The sequence below is a fragment of the Perca flavescens genome, chromosome 10 (genome assembly GCF_004354835.1).
Source record: "Perca flavescens isolate YP-PL-M2 chromosome 10, PFLA_1.0, whole genome shotgun sequence".
NCBI lineage: Eukaryota > Metazoa > Chordata > Actinopteri > Perciformes > Percidae > Perca > Perca flavescens.
In genome coordinates this window covers 5,595,005-5,615,828 of record NC_041340.1, presented here as the reverse complement: position 1 = coordinate 5,615,828, position 20,824 = coordinate 5,595,005, and the positions used below count along the sequence as shown (strand labels likewise).

The 20,824-nt window shown below is 41.4% G+C and overlaps 1 protein-coding gene across 1 annotated transcript in view; it reads left to right on the top strand.

The window, feature by feature from the left end:
* fat2 (FAT atypical cadherin 2) overlaps positions 1-20,824 on the top strand; it is a 128,071-nt gene that overhangs the window by 4,235 nt on the left and 103,012 nt on the right. The window contains exons 2-3 of the mRNA XM_028590185.1: positions 8,183-11,449; positions 12,989-13,300. Of these exons, the coding sequence (XP_028445986.1) occupies positions 8,197-11,449; positions 12,989-13,300 (3,565 nt within the window). The 5' untranslated portion in view covers positions 8,183-8,196. The remainder of the gene's footprint in view (positions 1-8,182; positions 11,450-12,988; positions 13,301-20,824) is intronic.

Sequence of the window (20,824 nt, the reverse complement as noted above, 5' to 3'; positions counted from 1 at the left end):
TCTGCTAGTTTGTCAGTTTTCTATAATATGCCGAGGTTCTTTGTTTGTTGTTGCTCATCACTTCTGCAAAACACTTTCCCAGACCCCAGAGAATTTTACCAGGGCTTGAAATGCTAAAGACCTGCACGTCTCATCAAGTGTCTTCGGAAACAACCTTTTATTTGAATGGGAACAGCTTCTAACACCTTGCTGTAGCACCTCATTGTCAAATTTGACATTTTCAGGTTATATGACTCTGTCAATCTTAAAGGAGAAGCGAAACATCACTTGTGCGTTGCAGTCAACAGTTTTTTTTTTTTTTTTCACCATAATACAAGAGTGAGGCCTTAATAGACTGACATCTAGTGAAGTGTATCCATCCATCATGGCTTAATGCTGCAGCACAGACTCATCACTGTCTTAGATTGGACCAAGGCACAGACTATGGACGTTGTTTTATTAATAGGGAGGAAATTGAACTAAAAAATTATGCAAATAAGAAGTAGTCTGAATGTAAATTTAGTGGAGGAAAACGGGTTTGTACCATCACGACTGGGCCGTGACAGTCAAACCAGAATAAACCTGCAACACTTTACTTTAAACCCCTCTATTTAGCATTTACAATCGTGATTTAAACACTTCATAAATTGTTTACAACACAGATAAAATACATTTTTATTGCATTTTTATTAAAAGTTAATGAATGCCTGATGAAACAGGATACAGGATAGAATACTGTTGATGTAATTATGTTAAATTTTGTATTAGCTGTTTATATAAATGAAAGAAAATGTTACAGATTAGTTAACATCCTGTAAATATGCTTAAAACTTGTGATGAGCTTGAAAGTTCGTTCTTGACCTTGGAAATAGTGGTTTGAGAGCGAGTTGGCCTGTCTGGTTTTTTGTGATTCCTTTGAAAACGCCCACATCCAAACCAGCCCCTTGATTTGATTACTTGGGTATCATATTCCAGCAGCTCCCTTTTCTTTCCTGTCTTGAGAATGGGGTGTGGGGTGTGGGGGGAGGGGGGGTGTAATCACTTCACAAAAACCAGGAAACAAGTTGATGGGATGAATGCAGTCAGATAAGGAACAGGAGGAGGAATAATGGCTTATAGTTTTCGGTGAAAAAAAAAGAAAACCCTGAAATCCTTTAATTCCATTATAAGCCCACTTTCTTAATATTTTACCACAATCATCTGGTGAATAACCTTTGTACAAACATATGGAGATAATTACCTGTATACCACTGGGCCAGGCAGGGCCTGTTGTGTGCTGGTGGCTCTCTCGGATCAAACCACACTCCCTGCCCTCCCATTATAAAACGCCCCAGACTTTACAAAGCCAGATTGGCAGCTATAAAGATCCATGAATCAACTTGTCTGTGTTGTCATTACACAGGAATTGGATGACTACCTTTACATGGACTGAAATGCTCCATGGTTAAAAGTAATTTGTAGAAAGACAAGGCCAAGATGGAAAAAAACAGGAGTGGCAACATGATTTCCTTATTGATTTGACCATTACTTCTAATCCTATAAATCTACTATCTATCTATTTAGATTAGTTTTAATTGGTAGATAGTCAAACCTTGTAGTTTTTTGTCAATGAACTGACTAATGTTAATATTTGCATTGATACAATCTCAAGTATTCATTCAGGTTTACACACTTTGCTGAAATATTCCTTTAAGAGGGAGCGACATCCCAACAAACATGACTGTTATTCTCAGTTGACTTTGTTTCGTTAGTGTGAACACACAGCTATCAAACATTCTGCTGTGCTATCAGTGGGTAAAATCTGGTCTGTCTCAGTTAGTCTATATCCTTGACATTCCATTTGCGGGATTGCTCTGTTACCGCCGGAAAATCTGCCGGATTTCACTCATTTAGGCCGGATAACCGTTGCCTTGGGCTTCCTTTATGATGGCATTTTAAACTCCGGTGGATTTCTGAGGACTATGGTTAACTACTCCTCAGATCTCTGCAGGGTAAATCCAGACAGCTAGCTAGACTATCTGTCCAATCTGAGTTTTCTGTTGCACGACTAAAACAACTTTTAAACGTACACACGTTCCACCAAAACAAGTTCCTTCCAAGCCTATTTTGCCGCGGCACCGTGGCTTTTCTCCGGTGCTTAGTGCTTACTGTCAGGTGTAGATTAGTATCAAGAAAATAGTTCCTACATGAAACTGCTCACAACCAGGTCTGTGGATTATCTTGAGTTTGGTGCTTTTAGTATCACAAATGCCATCTCGTTCCGTTATATTGGAGAGAAGGCAGGCATCTCTACAGCCAGTATCTCCAACACTGGGCAACTCACACCAAAACAATCTAGGTTGATAAATAGCACAATATGTCAAAATATGTATTTGTAATTTTTTTGGGTGAACAGTAAAGATTAAGTTAACTATAAAGCATCATAGCACCATATGCTGTGATAAACCTTTATTAGGTTGATAATGGTCTATATTGACTGCGTTTAATTTACGCGATTGTTCTAGTGCCGCCGAATATTCCGCCGGATGTCCCTCAAATTCATTTTTTTTTTTTGAGTAAAATTCTCATCACACACTCGACAGCCATTTGAATTCCAACGATCGCCTCCGTACATGCACACAATCTACTAAAACACCGCCTCCCAAGACCATTGTGATTGGTTTAAAGTAATGCCAATAAACGAGAGCACGTTTTTCTCCTATCTAGGAATGTTGTGCGGACTAGCCACACCTTCCTCCACAGCGCTGTGGAGATAGGTTTGGTAATGCAAGACTAGGTTGATAACATCGGCCTACTGATAGGTCAGTCCTCTCGACTGGAAACTCTCCAAGGAGAAGTAATAACCAGCAATGAACATTTGGCCTCAGCCTGCGGCAGAAAACCGTCAAAGATGAAAGAGGACAACTTCCCTGACTTGTATTAAACCGTGTGTGTGGGGGTTCTGCAGCAGATTCCAACACTGTTGAGCTTCCAGCAGAGAATGACAGCTCAGTCAGGTTCACACAGACACACGAGGTGGCGGAGATGATGAATGATAAAAAGCTGCATATACTGTTCTCGGTCTGTTCTGAGTGCCATGGGGGTGATGGTGAAATGCGATCCAGGAAGCTGGAGCTCAACATGTGGCTGCAGGTTGCTACCTGAAACACCGGCAGGGATGCGTGGGTTTGTTTGAGATGGTGTGAAACTGTATGTGCGAGTTGACCGCAGCAGTAATGGACTGAGGTTTCTGCCCTGCAGAAATGGATGTTTGAACTCCAACATGAACGTTTCGTTTTAAAGTTTCCAGAGAAACACTTTACAAATACTTGTGGTCAACTATGTGGGTGGTGCAGTTTTGTTTGAAAGGGATTTCTCAGAAACACAGTTGAAATATTTAAAACTGATGGCCTTGATTTAAACCTATTTGTGACCAGAGCTGCAACGATTGATTAGTTACCAACTATTAAATTCATCGGCAACTATTTTGATAATCGATTAATTGGTTCAAATCATTTGATTCTCCATGTGACCATTTCACGATCTACTGTGAGACTGGGTTGCTAAATGGGAATAACTTTTCTGGTTTCTTCACTCCTCTGGGACATTAAACTGAATGTCTCTGGGCTTTGGAAGACACTGATCCACATTTATAGACAGAACAACTAATTGATTAATCAAGAAAATAATTGACAGATAAATCAACAATGAAAATAATCGTAAATCGTAAATAATCGGGTGGTGATGGCGCAGTGGATATGACACATACCTTTGTTGTGGGAGATCTGGGTTCAATTCCCACTGCGATACATCAACCAATGTGTCCCTGAGCAAGACACTTAACCCATAGTTGCTCCAGAGGTGTGCGACCTCTGACATATATAGCAATTGTATGTTGCTTCGGATAAAAGCGTCAGCTAAATGACATGTAATGTTAGTTGCAGCACCTTTTTAGTAATTTTTTTTTTTCGATGGAAACTCTTGTGTTTCTAAATTGAGTAAGATTGAGAATATCATATCAACCAGGTGACTTCATTAGAGAGTCTTTGGCGATTAGACCCCATTGTGACGCATTATATTTAGGGGGTAGTGATGATGTGATTAGTTCAAGAATATTCCCACCAGGGTCTAAAAACTGGTGATGTTGGGGGTGAATGGGTACTAAGGCTGAGCAATTTTATCGATTCTGCGATATAAATCGATATTTTTTCCCCCAATTAAAGTATCGATTTTTATGCCGCGAGTATCGATACATAAGTCCCATTCAAATCCCTCGTGTTTACCCCCGTTCACGTTGCAGGAAGAGCGATTTGGTCAGCCAGCCGCTAGTGCCGCTATAGAGCAGCCAACGTCAAGTAGAAAGTCAATACTTATCAATGCACTCACCTGTGTAGACCGGCATAAACATGTAGAAAGCGATATTTCAATCTGCTCAGTCCACTGCGCTGTTTTACGCAAACACAGCTCTACTCTGAAAATAGCGAATTTTTACAAACAAGCTAAAACAAAAGCTGTCGGTTTGTAGTCTAACTGTTTATTTTAGGTTGCTGGGAATCTGGAAATGTTGACAAATTCTTGTAAACCTCACTGCTGGCTGAACAAACCAAACTCTCCGCTAGAGCGGACAATCTGGAGCTACTTAATATGTACGTGAATGACGCGATCGTTATGTTCGAGTGATGATGATGATGATGGTTGTATTATTTTGCAACAACATCGTTTCATTGCAAATGAGGCATACATGACGAGTGCATAGCCTGCTTATCAGTCCATTCATCATTAAAGCTGGGCTTTTGGCTTTTCCACGTCAACTTTTCGCTTCAGCGTCTTTGACAGTGACATGTTTACCTGACAACAGTCGTTTCTTTCTGCAAGCATTTTCCACCAATCAGGATGCTGCATACTACAATAATGTTTCCATAATCACATACTTTAACCATCACTCCTCAGTGAACTGCCTCCTAGTCTGAGATCTTTTTCTAGTTAAAGAGCCAGTTATCATTAGGGAGTTTCCATGTTTTTTAGGAGTTTGCTCCCACTAATACATGTTAAAAATAGTAGCATTAATTCAGTAAGAAAGTGAAAATTTCGAACAAGAATAGGCGTATTATGTATAAATTCATTTTATTTTCTTTATTTGAAAGTCCGGCCGCCAGAGTGCTTAGAAAAATTCTGAAAAAAATGTAGTTGATGATCCTTGCTGTAGACTCTCTGTTCAGTCAGAGACATATATTGTGTAATTGATGTTTTCAGTTCAATTAATTAAATCCAAGTAAATGGAACACTCATAAGATGTCACCAAAATCAATCGGTCCCTTTTAAATCTTTCAGAAAATGATGTAAGTGTATCGAAATATATCGAATCGTATCAAATCGAATCGTTGGCTGAATATCGTGATTATATATCGTATCGTGAGCTGAATATCGTGTATTGTATCGTGAGATTAGTGTATCGCTACAGCCCTAATGGGTACAGAGAGTTGCTGAAGATCTGGATGATATGATGTGGAGCAGGACTGTGCACATGGATGTGCGATGGATGCTGGAGGTGAATGGGTTTGGAGGAGGGTTGCACTGACAGAAGCAGAGAAGAGAAAAGATTTGACTGAGACGATATGATGGGTTACGGAGATATGGGCAAAATCTGGTTGGTTAAACTTGGAGTGAATGCCCATAGACAGATGATAGAGCGGTAGACACAGCTTCATAAAAGGAACCTTCAAAATGTAAAGTGTAATTTCACCCAAACCACAGAAAGATTTCCCCCCTTACACCTCGTGATGACCTAGCTATGCAAATAGTCGTCTTTTGTTCATAATATGTGAAGGAAAGGGAGTTTTTTTGTTGTTGCATGATTTGGGTAAATTGACCCTTTTAAGACAAACCTGCACATCTAAATCGCTGCTTGAGACATTTAGATTTAGATTGATTTGTTCTGTCCACAGGGATAAGCATATTAAAGTGTTTGTCATAGACAAAATCCTCCTCAGACACATATTATTATTACTGTAAGGATTACGTTACACCTCATTATACTAATCCTTTAAATCAATATCTTTAAGACTGAGATAAATGTGAAATGTGATGTATTTGCACGCATAGTAATCTAGGAACCTGGCGGACTGTCATGCTAAATTAATAGTCCCATTTCTTTATGCAGCTAAGCAGTGATACCTGCAATCTATGAGGTATCTCATGATATTTTCGAAAAACCCTCAAGCCACATTTGACGTGTCCCTGATTTAAAATAGGACCCTGCCCCTAGACTAAATTATGCTAAAACCTATTTTAATCTGGCCTCACAAAAAAAAAAAAAACAGCAGAAAAATGCATTGCATTACAAAATGCCTGAAATCTTTTCTGAAACCCAAATAGTGACCCTGATTGTCTTAATCTGATTATCTGTCAGCAAGTGCCCTGACTGGAGATAAAAAACCCACATACCTGTTACCCTCCACTGGAAACCCCAGCGCCAGTCTACCTGGAGATGTTCAGTACATCGTATACCCGGGGAGAGCTGTTTTCATAAACCCATATCAATTGTGAGAGGGTTAAATAAACTATCGTCCTATCAGAATGTTGCTGTCTCTGCAGTTACTGGGAAGAATATGTTAATGCTTTGAGCTCTGTGATTGATGGTCCAGCTTTAAAATTACAGGGATGCGAGCTTTAGTTTACAATTAGAGACAAATTCCAAATGACCATGTCAAATTGACCAATCATATCTTCACTCTAAATGGACTGATTTTGTCACTTTATTTTTCAGGTGTTAGTGCTACATGTACATTTTTCTAATTACTAAAGTTTGCAAGGTGTGAAAGAACAGTTTTGCATTTGCACTACTATTCCCACATTACTCATTATTACTCCCCTTCTTGTTCTTTTCCCTCATCACCCCAATTTAGCTTTTATTGAAAAAGGTAGTGGTAGTAGACAGAAAAATCCAAGTAGCTTGAATCTAATGTGTGAGTTTAGTATGTATTACTTTCAAATCATCCAGGTTCACCCAGAGTTCATCCATTCAAAACTTGTTGTTTGCATGTCTGGAAAAGCCTGTTTGAAGGTTAGGTTACTTAAAGGTTTGAAGAACATCTAATTAAACACAGTATTCAATAAATGTTTTATGGGCAATGTAAATGTTTTAAATAGTCAAGGCTGTGGTTTTCATCTGAGACCCTTCAACTTTATTACAGTTAGTGATCTAAATTAGTCTCAGTGTTCATCAATTTTTCTGGCTAAATTGCCCTCGTAAAATAGATATTGAAATTCCAACAGTGTGGGTTCTTGATCCTTTTGATTATAAAAGCAGCAATTTTGTGCCTTGTGCATTCAGGGACATATAATGCACATACATCAATCACAAGCTCAGACCTACAGTACACATGCTTAGTTTACACTTGGATCAGGACTGAACCACCCACTGTCATCTGCATGATACAGAGTCACCAAACTACAAATCCCTCCTCATACGTCTGTGATGACGAAGGCTTAGAAGTAATAATTGTGGCGCCCAGATAGCTCAGTTGGTAGAGCGGGCGGCCATGTGTAGAGGTTTACACCTCGACGCAGTGGACCCGGGTTCGATTCCAGCCTGCGGACCTTTGCTGCATGTCATTCCCCCTCTCTCTCCCCTTTCACTTCTTCAGCTGTCCTATAATTAAAGGCCTAAAATGCCAAAAAAATAATCTTAAAAAAAAAAAAAAAAAAAAAGTAATAATTGTAATGGGTACTTTCTGCAAGTATTTGGCCACCAAAGTTATAATTATGGGGTAGGTTTTGGCTGTCACCTGTCTGAATGGACTCAAAGGCAACTTTCTAGTCCTAAAACAATGTGTTGTTTTACTTTGCCTTCTAATTTTCGGTTGAGGCAAGTTGAGACACGAGTCAGATACTTTGCCATGGGCCTCCCCTCTGCTTTTGTGTCATTGTGTGTTCTATGTCCATTTTGTATTATTTTTGGAGCTTAGGGGAAATTATTGGTCTATTTACAAAATAGGGTAGGTACAAGGGTTATGTGTAGATTATGTGTAGGCTAAAGTATAGTGGTCGACCGATATGGGTGTTTCAATGGCCGATGCTGATATTTGGAGAGCAGGGGAAACAAGACTATTTACTTAAAGAAAACTAGTTTTTATCCGCAAAGACTCCCTGTGTTCCGATTTATAGTATTCATTTATGACATTTATTTGTCTCTTATTTGTCTCTCTCTCTTTTCTTTTCACAGGTCTTAGGATCTTTATGGAGGTACCAAAGATGGCAGCTTTGGGAACAATTGTACTTACTTTGGCATTGGTCCTCCTGCATGTGGTGAGATGTCAGGAGAGTATGGTAAAAGGAAAAGAAAACTTGCCACTAAGGTTCACGCATCATCTCTACAACGCCACCATCTATGAGAATTCTGCCCCGCGGACGTTTGTTGAGACGCCAGGGAAGATGGGCATTGAAGTGACAGAGCTGCACTGGGAAATCCAATATAATGTCGTCTCAGGTGATGATGACGGCCTTTTCCAAGCGGAGGCAGTTCAAGTTGGAGATTTCTGCTTCCTCAGGATCAAAACACGCAGCAGTAACTCAGCAGTCCTCAACAGGGAGGTCAGAGACACTTATACTCTCACTGTGGCTGCAACCGTAAACACTTCTGACTTTGAGGCGAAGACGAAGGTGTTTGTCCAGGTGCTTGACACCAACGACCTAAAGCCTCTTTTCTATCCTGCCTCGTACAACGAGGCTATCAGGGAGGACACTCCACTTAAGTCTAGTGTGGTGAGGGTTAGCGCTACAGACGCCGACATTGGCAGCAACGCTCGGTTTTATTACTCTTTCACCAGCAGAGCTCATCCTTTTGTCGTCGACCCTTTCACAGGCACTGTCAGCCTGGCCAAGAAGCTCAATCACACTCGCACAGAGAGGTATGATCTCACAGTTTTAGCTGAGGACAGGACAAAGAAGTTATCGGGTGTTCAAAAATTTGGTAATGTTGCCAGGGTTACAGTAAACGTTCAAAAGATGTCCATGGGTTCTCCAGTTATCACACCTGCCCCCATACTCAAAGTCTCTACAGACGGCAAAATAACTATCAATGTCCACGTCGATGCAGGAGTTAAGCCTGTGGAATCCCTTAATATTGTTGGAGGAGATCCCCATAAGAGTTTTGAGATAATCCCCCTTGGTCTGCAGGGCAGTGACTTCCAAGTGATCTCTACAAAGAGGATTATCTGGTCTCAAACTCCTTTTGGGCTGAATCTGTCCCTTCAAGCTAAAGACAGGAGCTTCCCGAATTTACTCTCTCCAATTACACAAATCCACGTTCCGGCCTATCATTACAGCCCATTGGCATTTTTAGAGGACACCTACATTGTCACACTGAGTGAGTTTTCACCCCCTAAAACTCATGTAGTTAAGGTTTCGGTCACCTCAGTACCTTATAATGTTACCTTTAGTATAAAAAGCAATCCAGACAGCACTAAATTCAAGATAAATCCAAGAACAGGAATTATCATAACAACAGAGAGATTTGACTATGAGAGAAAGGAGCGATTTGAGTTTGATGTAGTGGCCAATCATGGGGATGCTGAGACTCACATAGTGATTGAGATAACCGATGAAAACGACAACAGCCCACAGTTCACCCACACCTCCTATGAAGCCACGCTGGATGAAAACACACCGGTTGGCAGCAGTGTCTTGAAAGTAGTTGCCACAGACGAAGATAAAGGCAAAAACGGCTTCATTACGTACGCTTTTGCAAACGCAGGCCCCTTACCTTTCATAATAGACTCATTCACAGGTGTCATTTCAACCTCCGAAAACTTTGACTACGAGCTGATGAAACGGCGGTACCACCTGAGAGTTTGGGCCTCGGACAGTGGCGGCCCCTTCAGTCAGGTCACTGAGTGCCCCGTGACGATAACCCTGAACAATGTCAACGATAACATCCCTCTGTTTGAGAGGGTGGGCTGCAACACCACTATCCCTCTAGATTTTCCCTTGGGAGATACAATCGTTGAGCTGTCAGCCATTGATGTAGATGAGCTTCAGCAGCTGAGGTATGTCATCGAGTCAGGAAATGAGCTACAAGTGTTTGGTATTGACTCGGTGTCAGGAGCCATCACCCTCAAGCAACCAATTCCCCTGCGAGCGAGTTCGTTCAATTTGAGAGTTGTAGTCACAGATGGCAAACATTTCTCTGAAGCGTCACTTGTCAGGATAACTGTCACTAACAGAGGCGATGATCCAACGCTTCACTGCCAGGAAACAGGTGTTTTCAAACAGCTGACCGATAAACTGATAGAATCGATCAAACCCATTTTAACCAATCAAGAAGAAGACACGTTCTCTGATATCCACATCACCAACAGATATTCTCCCAAGTTTGACTTGAGCATCCCGAGTTCAATCGACCTGATTGAGGACCATCCACTGAATTCCACCATTGTTCAGTTCAAGGCAACGGACACAGACACTGGCTTTAATAGTAAGCTGGTGTTTGCCATATCAGGTGGGAATGAGGATGGCTGTTTCTCCATTGACATTTTCTCTGGTGACCTTCAGTTAGTTTGCCCACTAGACAGAGAGAATAAAGAGTTCTACATTTTGAACATCACTGTTTATGATTTGGGAACACCACAAACATCTGCGTGGAAGTTCCTTGCAGTGAATGTGGAGGACGTCAACGACAATCCTCCCATTTTTGATCAGCCCAGATATGTGGTACATGTGCCGGAAAACACAGAGGTGGACTCCATTATTTTTACAGCTCGCGCAATCGACCTTGACGCAGATACAAGCGGTAACGTCCAGTACTCCCTGCTGACGTCTACTGACATGTTCAGAATCGATAAAGTGACCGGCGAAGTGACGGTGGCGAGTGGTTTGGATCGAGAAATCTCACCCAGACATGACCTCAAGATCGAAGCCAGAGACCAAGCCAAACTCGGCCCGCAGTTGTTTTCCATTGTTGACCTTGTGGTGGTTTTGCAAGACATAAATGACAACCCACCCAAGTTTGTACCCAAAGTTTACAAAATAAAAGTTCCGGAGGATGTACCTGTGGGCACTCTCCTCGTCTGGATTGAGAGTGTTGATTTGGATCTGGGCAGTGGAGGCCTCGTCACCTACAACCTTAAGAATACAGAGAGTGGGATCTTCAACCTCGACTCTAACACGGGGGCCTTGGTCCTGGAGAGGGAGCTGGACTTTGAGAGGCGTCAAATTTACAACCTCACGGTTCGGGCCGTGGATCACGGCCACCCTCGCTCCCTCTCCTCTTCCTGCTTTGTGGAGATTCAGGTTCTGGATGTCAACGAGAACCTTCACAGGCCTGTGTTCTCTGAGTTTGTGTATGAAGCCAGAGTGATGGAGGATGCAGCAGTGGGGACATCAGTGGTCACGCTTACAGCTTCAGACCAGGACCTGGGCAGAGATGGAGTTGTCCGCTACTACATCCATGATGGCTCTGGACTTGGGGTGTTTACCATTGATGAGGAAACAGGTAAAAACACTGTGGTTTTGGTGATTTTATTTTAAAATCAAGTTTTAACCTGCATAACCTGCTCCTAAACTATATTATAGAACTATCATAGTTTGACTCATTTGTAGTTTCCCTTGTGCTGGACATGGTTGACCATTAGAGCTAATAGAAGTAGAAATAAAAGATTTTGATGTTGTTATGTTGCTGTATTTCTGTTGCATTTAAAAAAAAAATGTTCAAACGGCCTTAACTTCATTAATATTTTCATGTTTTCTTAAGGAAGTTACCGGTCCCAACCAAGAAATAGTGCTGCTTTAAACATTATTGAGTGAATTCTGAATTTAAATAGCTCATTACAGATCATATTTTATATTGTCAAAACTATTTCACACCAAGGTTTGTTAGTTGCTGTTTTTGAGCTGTTAGTTTTCCTCAGCAGATAAAGTTAGATTTCCATTTTCTTTAGTAATTTAAAGACTTCTCATCCATGTTGGCTTGATAGTTGAGATTTAAGTTTGTACTTGACCTTGGAAACAACGCTTATCAAAAATAATCTTAACACAAGACCCTTTAGCATCTGTCAAACATGAATGAGAAGTCTTTAAAAATGCTCAGCTGGACAAACTCTATCTGCTAATAAAGATCATTTGCTATGATCAAAAGCACAAGAAATTGCTATTATTGGACCTTGTGATGAGATTGTTTTTCCAATTGCTGTTTCCTAGATCAAGAATGACCTGTCAATCTAAATATACTAAACATTTATGTTTCCCAATGTTTGAATGATAGTTTAAAAGAGTCAAAGGTGAGATTCAGGTAGCGATTGCATTACTATCATGATTTTAAATGCAATGTAAATGTTGCCCAGTAAATATTTTGTAAGCCAGCACGGTGACATGCCTACACCACGTTGACACAGAAATCCTTACAGCAATGCATCCTTAACATGATTTTTTGTCTGGGGTATTTAAGCGGTGTGTCTATTTTTTGAATCAGCCTATCCTTTGCAAAGAATACCCTGTGACCTCTCAACAGAAAGTTCTGCATACCATTAGCCTGCTGCTGCACTTAAAACTCAGATAAAATCAGTGCAAATGGAGTTCGCTGTCATAATGGAACCATGCGTGAAATATCTTTTTCTGTGTTGCTGTTTTTTAGCTCTCCCTCAGGGTGTCCAAATTGAAACTTCTTCTGAAGGAAACTTTGTGCTGAAATGCCGACTTCCTTTGAATTTACAACCCCGGCATGCCATAAATACCCTGTGATATCGAGCTTCTTGTGCAATAAAGGAATTTGAGTTTGTTTTGGCAACAATTGTGACATGCTGCTGCACCTTTGGGCAAAAACCCAGGCTTTTTTTTTTTTAAATGCTAACCTCATCTATGCTAGATGAAAGTCATTGTGGTTGATATTTCCTCGGGGTGATTACAGTTATTTAATATAGTACAATTTAAAGTGATAATTGATTAATTCTTGAGGCAGAGTAGCGGGTTGAAACAAGTACATACTGATGTTGACAGTGTTTTCTCTCCAGTTAATCGTAATTCCCCACCCTTTCAGGTGTGATTCGTACAACAGAGTTGTTGGACCGCGAGATGAGGCCTCACTACTGGCTTTCTGTGTACGTCACTGATCTGGGGACTGAGCCTCTGATCTCCTGGACTCACGTCTTCCTGGAGGTCCAAGACGTGAACGATAATGCTCCAGAACTTTCTCAGCCAGTGTACTTCGCATCTGTCCAGGAGAACGTGGACAAAGTCAAGTCCGTCATCCAGGTGTCGGCTACGGACGTGGACACTTCCTCTGAGGGGAAGCTGTCCTACCAGATGCTGGAATCTCATCGGACGTACTTCGATGTGGATCCCAAAACAGGTAAATAACAGTGAATGAGCAGAAGTGTCTACTATAAGACAATAAGTTTCCATTGAACATGCAAACCATTCGGCAGTAATAATTTCACTGGTTTCCAGTGGTGTTGGAGGAAAACAAAACAGTTGACAAAATGGCAGTAGAAACAAATTAAATTCTCATTGAAGTGGTAGATTTCCTTTCTGTTTTACTAAAAGATATACTGCGATTTGACATGTTGCCATTACAGAACAAGCAGGGTGCGAACTACGGGGGAGCTAGGGGGAGCTCGGCTCCCCTTAATAAGACATGAACTCCCCTGAAAACGTGATTTGTGAAATTTTGGGGGGTCTCTAAAAATATTGACAATGTGTCACTTTGACGTGCAATTTCAGTTTTGTGTAACGTGATCATCGTGGATTATAATGTGTACTATTGCAAAAATATCATTCATTCATGCATGACGGTGATTTAAACCTAATTCACTTCAATAAAGATAACTATACATGCTATTCTTGTTATGAGCATCAAGGCGTGGCGGTGCTGCCGTGCAAATTCAACTCATGTTCAGCACATGTTAACTCAAAGATTCGTAGGAAAAATATAAATGTTGGAGGCCATTAATCGGCGCGCAAAGTCCTTGAAATCCATTCTGCAGTAAGCATCATATAGCCATTGCAAAAAGAAAGCAGTTGATTTAATTTAGGTTTTTACTAAGAAATTGTGTAGCGATGACATTAATAGATCGACCAATTCACCTGTTGCAAGTCCTGTTAGCACACCTCCCGCCAGGGTGGCAACGCAAGAAGTAGCTGAAGAAATAGTGTCCTCTCTGGCTGAATATGATGGAATCACAGCTCGTCAGATGCTGGTCACCATCCTAACCCCTCTTGCTCATCTCTCCCGTTAAATTGGAACAGCCAGCAGTGGAGAGACTGGAAGAGCCCATATACATGGCTGTTTGTTAAGGATGGAAGCTTGGGGTGCGTCGCTTCATTGAACGGAGGAATTATGGTATTCTTCGTAGGGCTGTGACGGTATAGTTTTTTTTGTATCACCGCGGTATGGCGGTTAACCGCAACCCCCTTAAGAGAGTAGCGTAAGTTAGAGCAAGAATAGCAGGGTGCCTTAAGTGTGTGATGTCAGTGCTCGTGTGGTCGCGCAAGGAGAGCGAGCGGTAACGGAGAGTAGTGTACGAGTGCAGCTGTGAGGAAAAGTGAGAGGAAAAAGAGATAACAAAGATGATGTAAAGTGAGTTAAACGTGAACAATAAAACGACAAGCTTCTCAAGACACGGTGGCTTTATCTGTTGTCCATACTGCCAGTAGAGTGAATAGCGTTAGCCCCGAAAAAGCATCGGCTTAAACCATACAACATATGTTGCAGTCATAGACTGTATAAAAAGATTGCAGTGTTTCCATTTCAGCTTAATGTCAGAGTCTTTACTGTGTCTTGCTGTCATTTAAGGCCGCGTTGCCTTTTCTCCTCTCCGTTGATCTATTCCACAGACAGTTCAGAAAGCTCTATTGTCGATAAAGTTAAAAATAAAGTAATTGTTAGCCGACAATGGCGAGTGCAGACACTTCGCAGCACAGCGGTCTAGCAGCTGAGCAGACAGAGAGCAGAGAGGGCAACTCGGCACTCCGCTAACTTGTTGCTCTAACTACCAACATGAGCTGCTCTGTTTAGGCTACAAAACGTGCATGCAGGCTGACATTTAACCGTGCGCTTTGGTCAGGATTAATCTATAAACAGAAGGAAACTCCGCTAGCTGCTAGGCTAAAGTGCAATGGTAAACACTGCAGCGGTAATGTCCACCTCTGCTGAGAAAAGAGAAATGTCTTTGCTTTCCCAACTGTGTATTATATTAAATGTTACCTATAGTAGTAGTAGTAGTAGTAGTAATAATAATAATAATAATAATAATAATAATCAAATAAAAATCAATAATAAAAGTTTTTTTTTTCTCTCCATAACCTCTTCAAATAGGAGAGAATGCAACACAAGTACAGCAAGAGATACATAAACACACTGTGACGCGCTCACGATTGTATTGCAATGATTTATTCCTCCACACGTAAAATACAACTAGCACTGCAGTTACTAAATGTAAAGTTACTTTGTGAGTTGAAATTTGCGTGTTAGTGTGGCGGAATAAATCCTTGCAATACAATCCTTGAGCGCGTCACAGTGTGTTTATGCATCTCTCAGTGTTTAGTCCCTCGCGGCAGCACTATGTTGGACATCTTACAGCCGGCTCACCAGGTGATCAGGTGAAGCAAACAAATATGTTATAACTTCCGCTCAAACCGCGATGAAAACGCCCACCACCTACAATACAAGTGCACAACACAATAATCCATAAATAATATAAATGAGACCATAAACAACATACACTATGTGGCTCCTACGCTGTCGATGAGGATAACTAAACAATGATTGTTGCTTTCATAATATTTAATATCACACGACATGTGTTCTCCTGTAACCTTCGGCAGCAAAAAGTAAAAACAAAACAAACAAAAAAATGCGGTGATGGCGGTAGTGATGTCATCACCGCGGTAGTGGCGCGCCACCGCCGGTATTGCAGTGAGGCGGTTATCGTCACAGCCCTAATTCTTCGGTAGTGAAATGTCAAAGACAGCCTGATACTTTGTTATAGACTATTTGTGGGTTGCTGTTTGCTGTTTGACCTATCTATTCCTGTTAGTATAATAGGGTAAATCCTGTATAGTGCATACACTTGTAGCTGTTATGTATCTTTGTAAGTCATTACAAGGCCATGGTATAGTTCGAACACTGAGCACAAGGTTTACTGCTCACTTTAAAAAACACGAGATCTGCCTGCTGTCTGAGCAGCTTCACCTTCCCTTCCTTTGTGACATTTCAGCATGGCCCTAAACATGTAATTGAAGTTTTTACGGGCAGGCATATATACAGTTACTCTGGGACATGGGATGTAATTGGATCAGCCTGTGCAGTGCCATCCTCTCATTTCATTAGCAGTTTGGACAGAAATATAGGCAACTCGCTCCATTGTGATTGATTTACATTTTGTTTCAAACTCCCCTTGTGAATATAAGATATCTGGAAGACCTCTGGACTTTCTCCTTTTTTACAAATTGTTTTGACATATTTGTATATTTTGCCATGTCCACGTGCGAGATTTACGTTTTGATTCAGAAGTATGACTGCAGCTTTAAAACCTAACAGGGGGTTATTTCCCTTAAGGGGGTGTTGGGAAATAGTTGATGGGTCCTAATGCACTTTTGCAAGTCTGAGCAGAGCAAGCCATGCAGAACCTGGGCGTGACACAGAGGGCAGCGTTGAAAATTAAACTTAATAATGAGAAACTCCTTCGGAGGTCACTCACAAACTCACTCATCTGTGGTTTAAAAAGATTTGTGGAGAAGAAGGAAAAAAGGCTTATAACAACCCCCTCAGGTATCTGCAAGTTTATTATTGACAATTGCAACTGAGTCATCTGGTACAGACTTTGATGTTCAGGGGAATCAGCGCAGCATTAGCTCTGACGCTACAAGCCGCTACAAGCCCTGTCCTCATATAATCTCCAGGTAGCTCTGGTGTTTGTCCACACCCTAAAGGCCAGTATACCAAAGGATTTACAGACAGAGTTGTGTTTGATGGAGAGACGTCACACACCGGCAGGGAGGACAGGAGGTGTTGAAACAGCCGGAGAGTGTCACATTCAGACAATCTGTCTTTTTTTGTGCAAAAGCAGGTGTATTTGATATTCATGTACTTGTCCATGCAAGCACAGAATGAAAAAAAGCTTTGTTTGAAAAGGCTTTATTATGTCATTGTGGATGCACTTTTCACACTGAGGATATCTTTAATGTCAAGGGTCGGCTACACAAATGTAGATTACCTAAATTCATACAGAAATCTGAAAAACTTTATTTTTTATTCTCATGTTTGATCCCCCATGGGTCCTCATAAAATAATAATAGGGATAAAGAATACATATCAATTTAACAATAGCACACGCGTGGAACAAGAAAAGACATAACGCATTAACATAAAAAACTACACTAAAAGCAAGACTGTCGCAGATTGCATGAACTGCTACTGTAACCTCAATAAAGATCCAAAAAGACATTACATGTCCAAAGGTATGTGGACTATTCTTGCTTAGCCAGACCTATCTCCACAGCGCTGTGTCAGTGGCGGAGAATGTTCTTGCTGCACTAGTTCACAATCTGGTATAGGGGGAAAAAATGTTCTGTTCTGTTTGTATTTAGTTTGAACCAATCGCAACCCGTCTTGGACAGTGCCCTTGCCAAATAGATAGCAGGTGGGGTGGAGAATGCCTGAAATCATGCCAGGCTTTACACCAGTTTGTGGACAAACCTTTACACGTTTTTGTTTGGTATTGGTCTTGGGCTGTTTTTCATGGTTTGGGCCCCATAGAGCCAATGAAGGGAAATCTAAAGGTTTCAGCATTAAATGATATTTTAGACAAACATGTGACAACTTTGTGGCAGGCGGTTTTTGTTTGTCCCTTTTCTGTTTCAACATGACAACACCTCCGGGCAAAAAGACAGCTGGTTTTCCAAGTTTGTTGTGGACAAACTTGGCTGGTCTGCACAGAGCTCTGACCTCAACGCCATGCAACATATTTGGGATGAACTGGAACATGCCAGTCCCAACATCAGTGTTGGACCTCAGTAATGCTTTCCACCAGATTTTAAAATCTAGTGGAAAGCCTAAAAAAGTATAGGCTTGCATTGCCAGACCTTCCTTCACAGCTTGGACAGATAGTCTAGCTAGCTGTCTGGATTTACCCTGCAGAGATTCGGGCAGTGGTGGCCTAAAGGTTAAAGAAGCGAGTGTGTGACCGGGAGGTTGTCGGTTATTAACTGATATTTTGAGATTCACACAAAATATGTGACCTTTAAATTAAAGGCAGGAACACTCCAACTAAACGAAAATCATCAGACAACAAAGAATGCAAGTAAAATCAAATGTCGGCGTTCACTGATCGGATAAACGAGGTAGATTGTGTTACATTGAGTTGCATAAAAGTGCTGTTGAAACCTGATCTGTAGAACATGATCCACCTTGTCTAGTTTTCACAAATGAACCCACTATTACCTAAGTGCAGGTGACTGGTGTAGAAACCTCTCATGCCTCTACAGGATGAAATGACTCACAGCTCTATGCAGGTTTCTGACTAAGCTTTTACCCTCCTGAAGCTTGTACATACTTTATACTGCAGCGTTGTGTCTGACTCAACCCTTAAGAATTAGTTGATAAAGTTTCAGCAGGGAAGAATCTGTGCAGAACTACGGAAAAAATTAAATCCAATCCACTCTTAGTTTTTGCTGAGCTATTGGTACTTCAAACAAGTTATTGTATGACTCTGACAACAGGTTTGTGCAGAGAGCATGGGTGTGCCAAATTACCAAAAGAACCAAAAACCAGCGTCTCTCGGTTATCTGAGTTCAGTCTAGGTTGTATCATGCGTTTCAGAAACAATGTTATTTGTTAGCAAGGCCAGGCAAGTCAGGAATGTTCCCAAATCATTAGAATTTTGCAAAAGCAAATTCCTCAAATCTCTATACATAGATGTACTCTATATACACTAAAAAGAACCAAACCAATAGTATATTAATCTACTAACAATTGTTGTGTGTGTGTGTATCAAAACCTGATATATCTTCTTACTCTGTGCCATGAAGTACAAACAAATCAGTGAGCCAGACTGTTGCACTGGGTGACATGCTCCTTCTTTACCATGGATGCACACACTGTAGTTTATTTGGACTCAGTCCCACACACACACACACACACACACACACACCGTGCTGCCACTCCAAATTCTCACTAGAGCACCAATGCTGGATTAATCTGCCTTTTTTTTGTTTGATACAAAGTACAGTGAGCAGCTGTTTTAGTTAAGTTACTGACATTTACATTTACAGTAACAAAGGATAGAAAAACCCAAGCCTTATCCTTATTTCACTTCTTTTGCTCCAGGCATCCTTTGAAAGATTTTTAGCTCAAATGTCTTTGCCTTAATTTGGGCCAAACAGACATAAAAAATCAGTTTGTTCCACTGTGTGTCCCAACACGGTCTCACGGCAGTTCGTGAAATGGTCACGTTATTTAAATCTATTGATTCGTGTTCACGGGGACGTTTTTCTCTATTTTTTTCGTGGTGGCCAGCACGAAATGGTCTATACGGAGATTAACGGGGAAAGCAAATGTCACACACCCGGGACACGACCCGCGGGGGAGGACGCATCACGCGGCGGGACACGGCCGCAGGGAATGCGCTACAATAACAGGATGGTTAACGGGGAAACAAAACGCGATCCCCGGCGTCCGGGGTGAAAGTCCTGAATTGTTTGACCCATCCACCACCCCGACCAACCCCCTTACGCGGATTTTCGGCATTTCATACTACTCACTACCGTAGTCATGCTGTGACCACGACATATGCTTTCCATTTAAATACATTAGCTCACATTTTCGTGCTGGCCACCATGAAAAAAAAAGACAAAAACGTCCCCGTGAACACGAATCAGTAGATTAAATAACGTGACCATTTCACGAACTGCCATGAGACTGGGTTGTGTGTCCTTGCCCTGCCTTTTTCAACATTTTCCAAGTATAAAAGTTTTTTATCTGAGCGCACCATAAGAAAGTTTGTCCAGGATGGTTGCAATGATCAGATAGCATTTCTTAGTAAGTCAGGCAGACGAGACACCGTTTTTTTCAATCTCAGATCAGATCAGATCAGATAGTGATAATGAGGGAGACTTTAAGGCTCAGGGGTGCCAGCTTGGTAGATTTGTTTTTAAATGGTTTGCTCTTGCAATTAGTGAGGAATTGGGCTGTTTTGGGCCGCTCTTTTCAGAGACTTGTTTATGCAGATGACTTGATTTGCATACATTTTGTTATTGATGAAGTCATTTTGTATTCTTAGTTCAACAAAGGAATTCCCAGTCTACACCAAGCCAGGTGATTTTGGACTGCTGGCTTGCAATCTTAATATGTTTGACCGACTCTGTGAGCCTGAGAGTCTTCTACCCCCTCGCTCATTTACATTGCTGATATGTTGCTCATAAATGCCACATAATTGAAGATGTCTCCCTTGAAAATGTGGTTTTGACAGGGCTCACGGGGTAGCAAAAGAGCTACATTTGAAGAAAACTATGATGGGATTGGGAAGTAACAGCTGTAGAATAGCCAACTGGCAGGCAGTGACTCCAAAGGGAAAGGAAACAAACAAACCAGGCCCTGACATGCCATACAACGCTGTTTATCTTCACTTGGTTTTGACAGCAGCTCACCGCGTCTGAGTGAAAACAGGCGTTGAGGGAGAGACTCGGCTTTACCGCTGATTCCCATGTTTGCGCTAATGACAAAAACACACTTTCTAATGTGCCCCACCTGTCCTAATGATGTCCTCCCAGCAGGGTCTTGTTTGCCCTGTCGTAAAAGGCCTGAACGACCCTCAGCAGGCTCTTTTACTGCAAACAAAAGACCCTCAGCTCTTTCTGCAGGGAAAAGCTCCCGCAC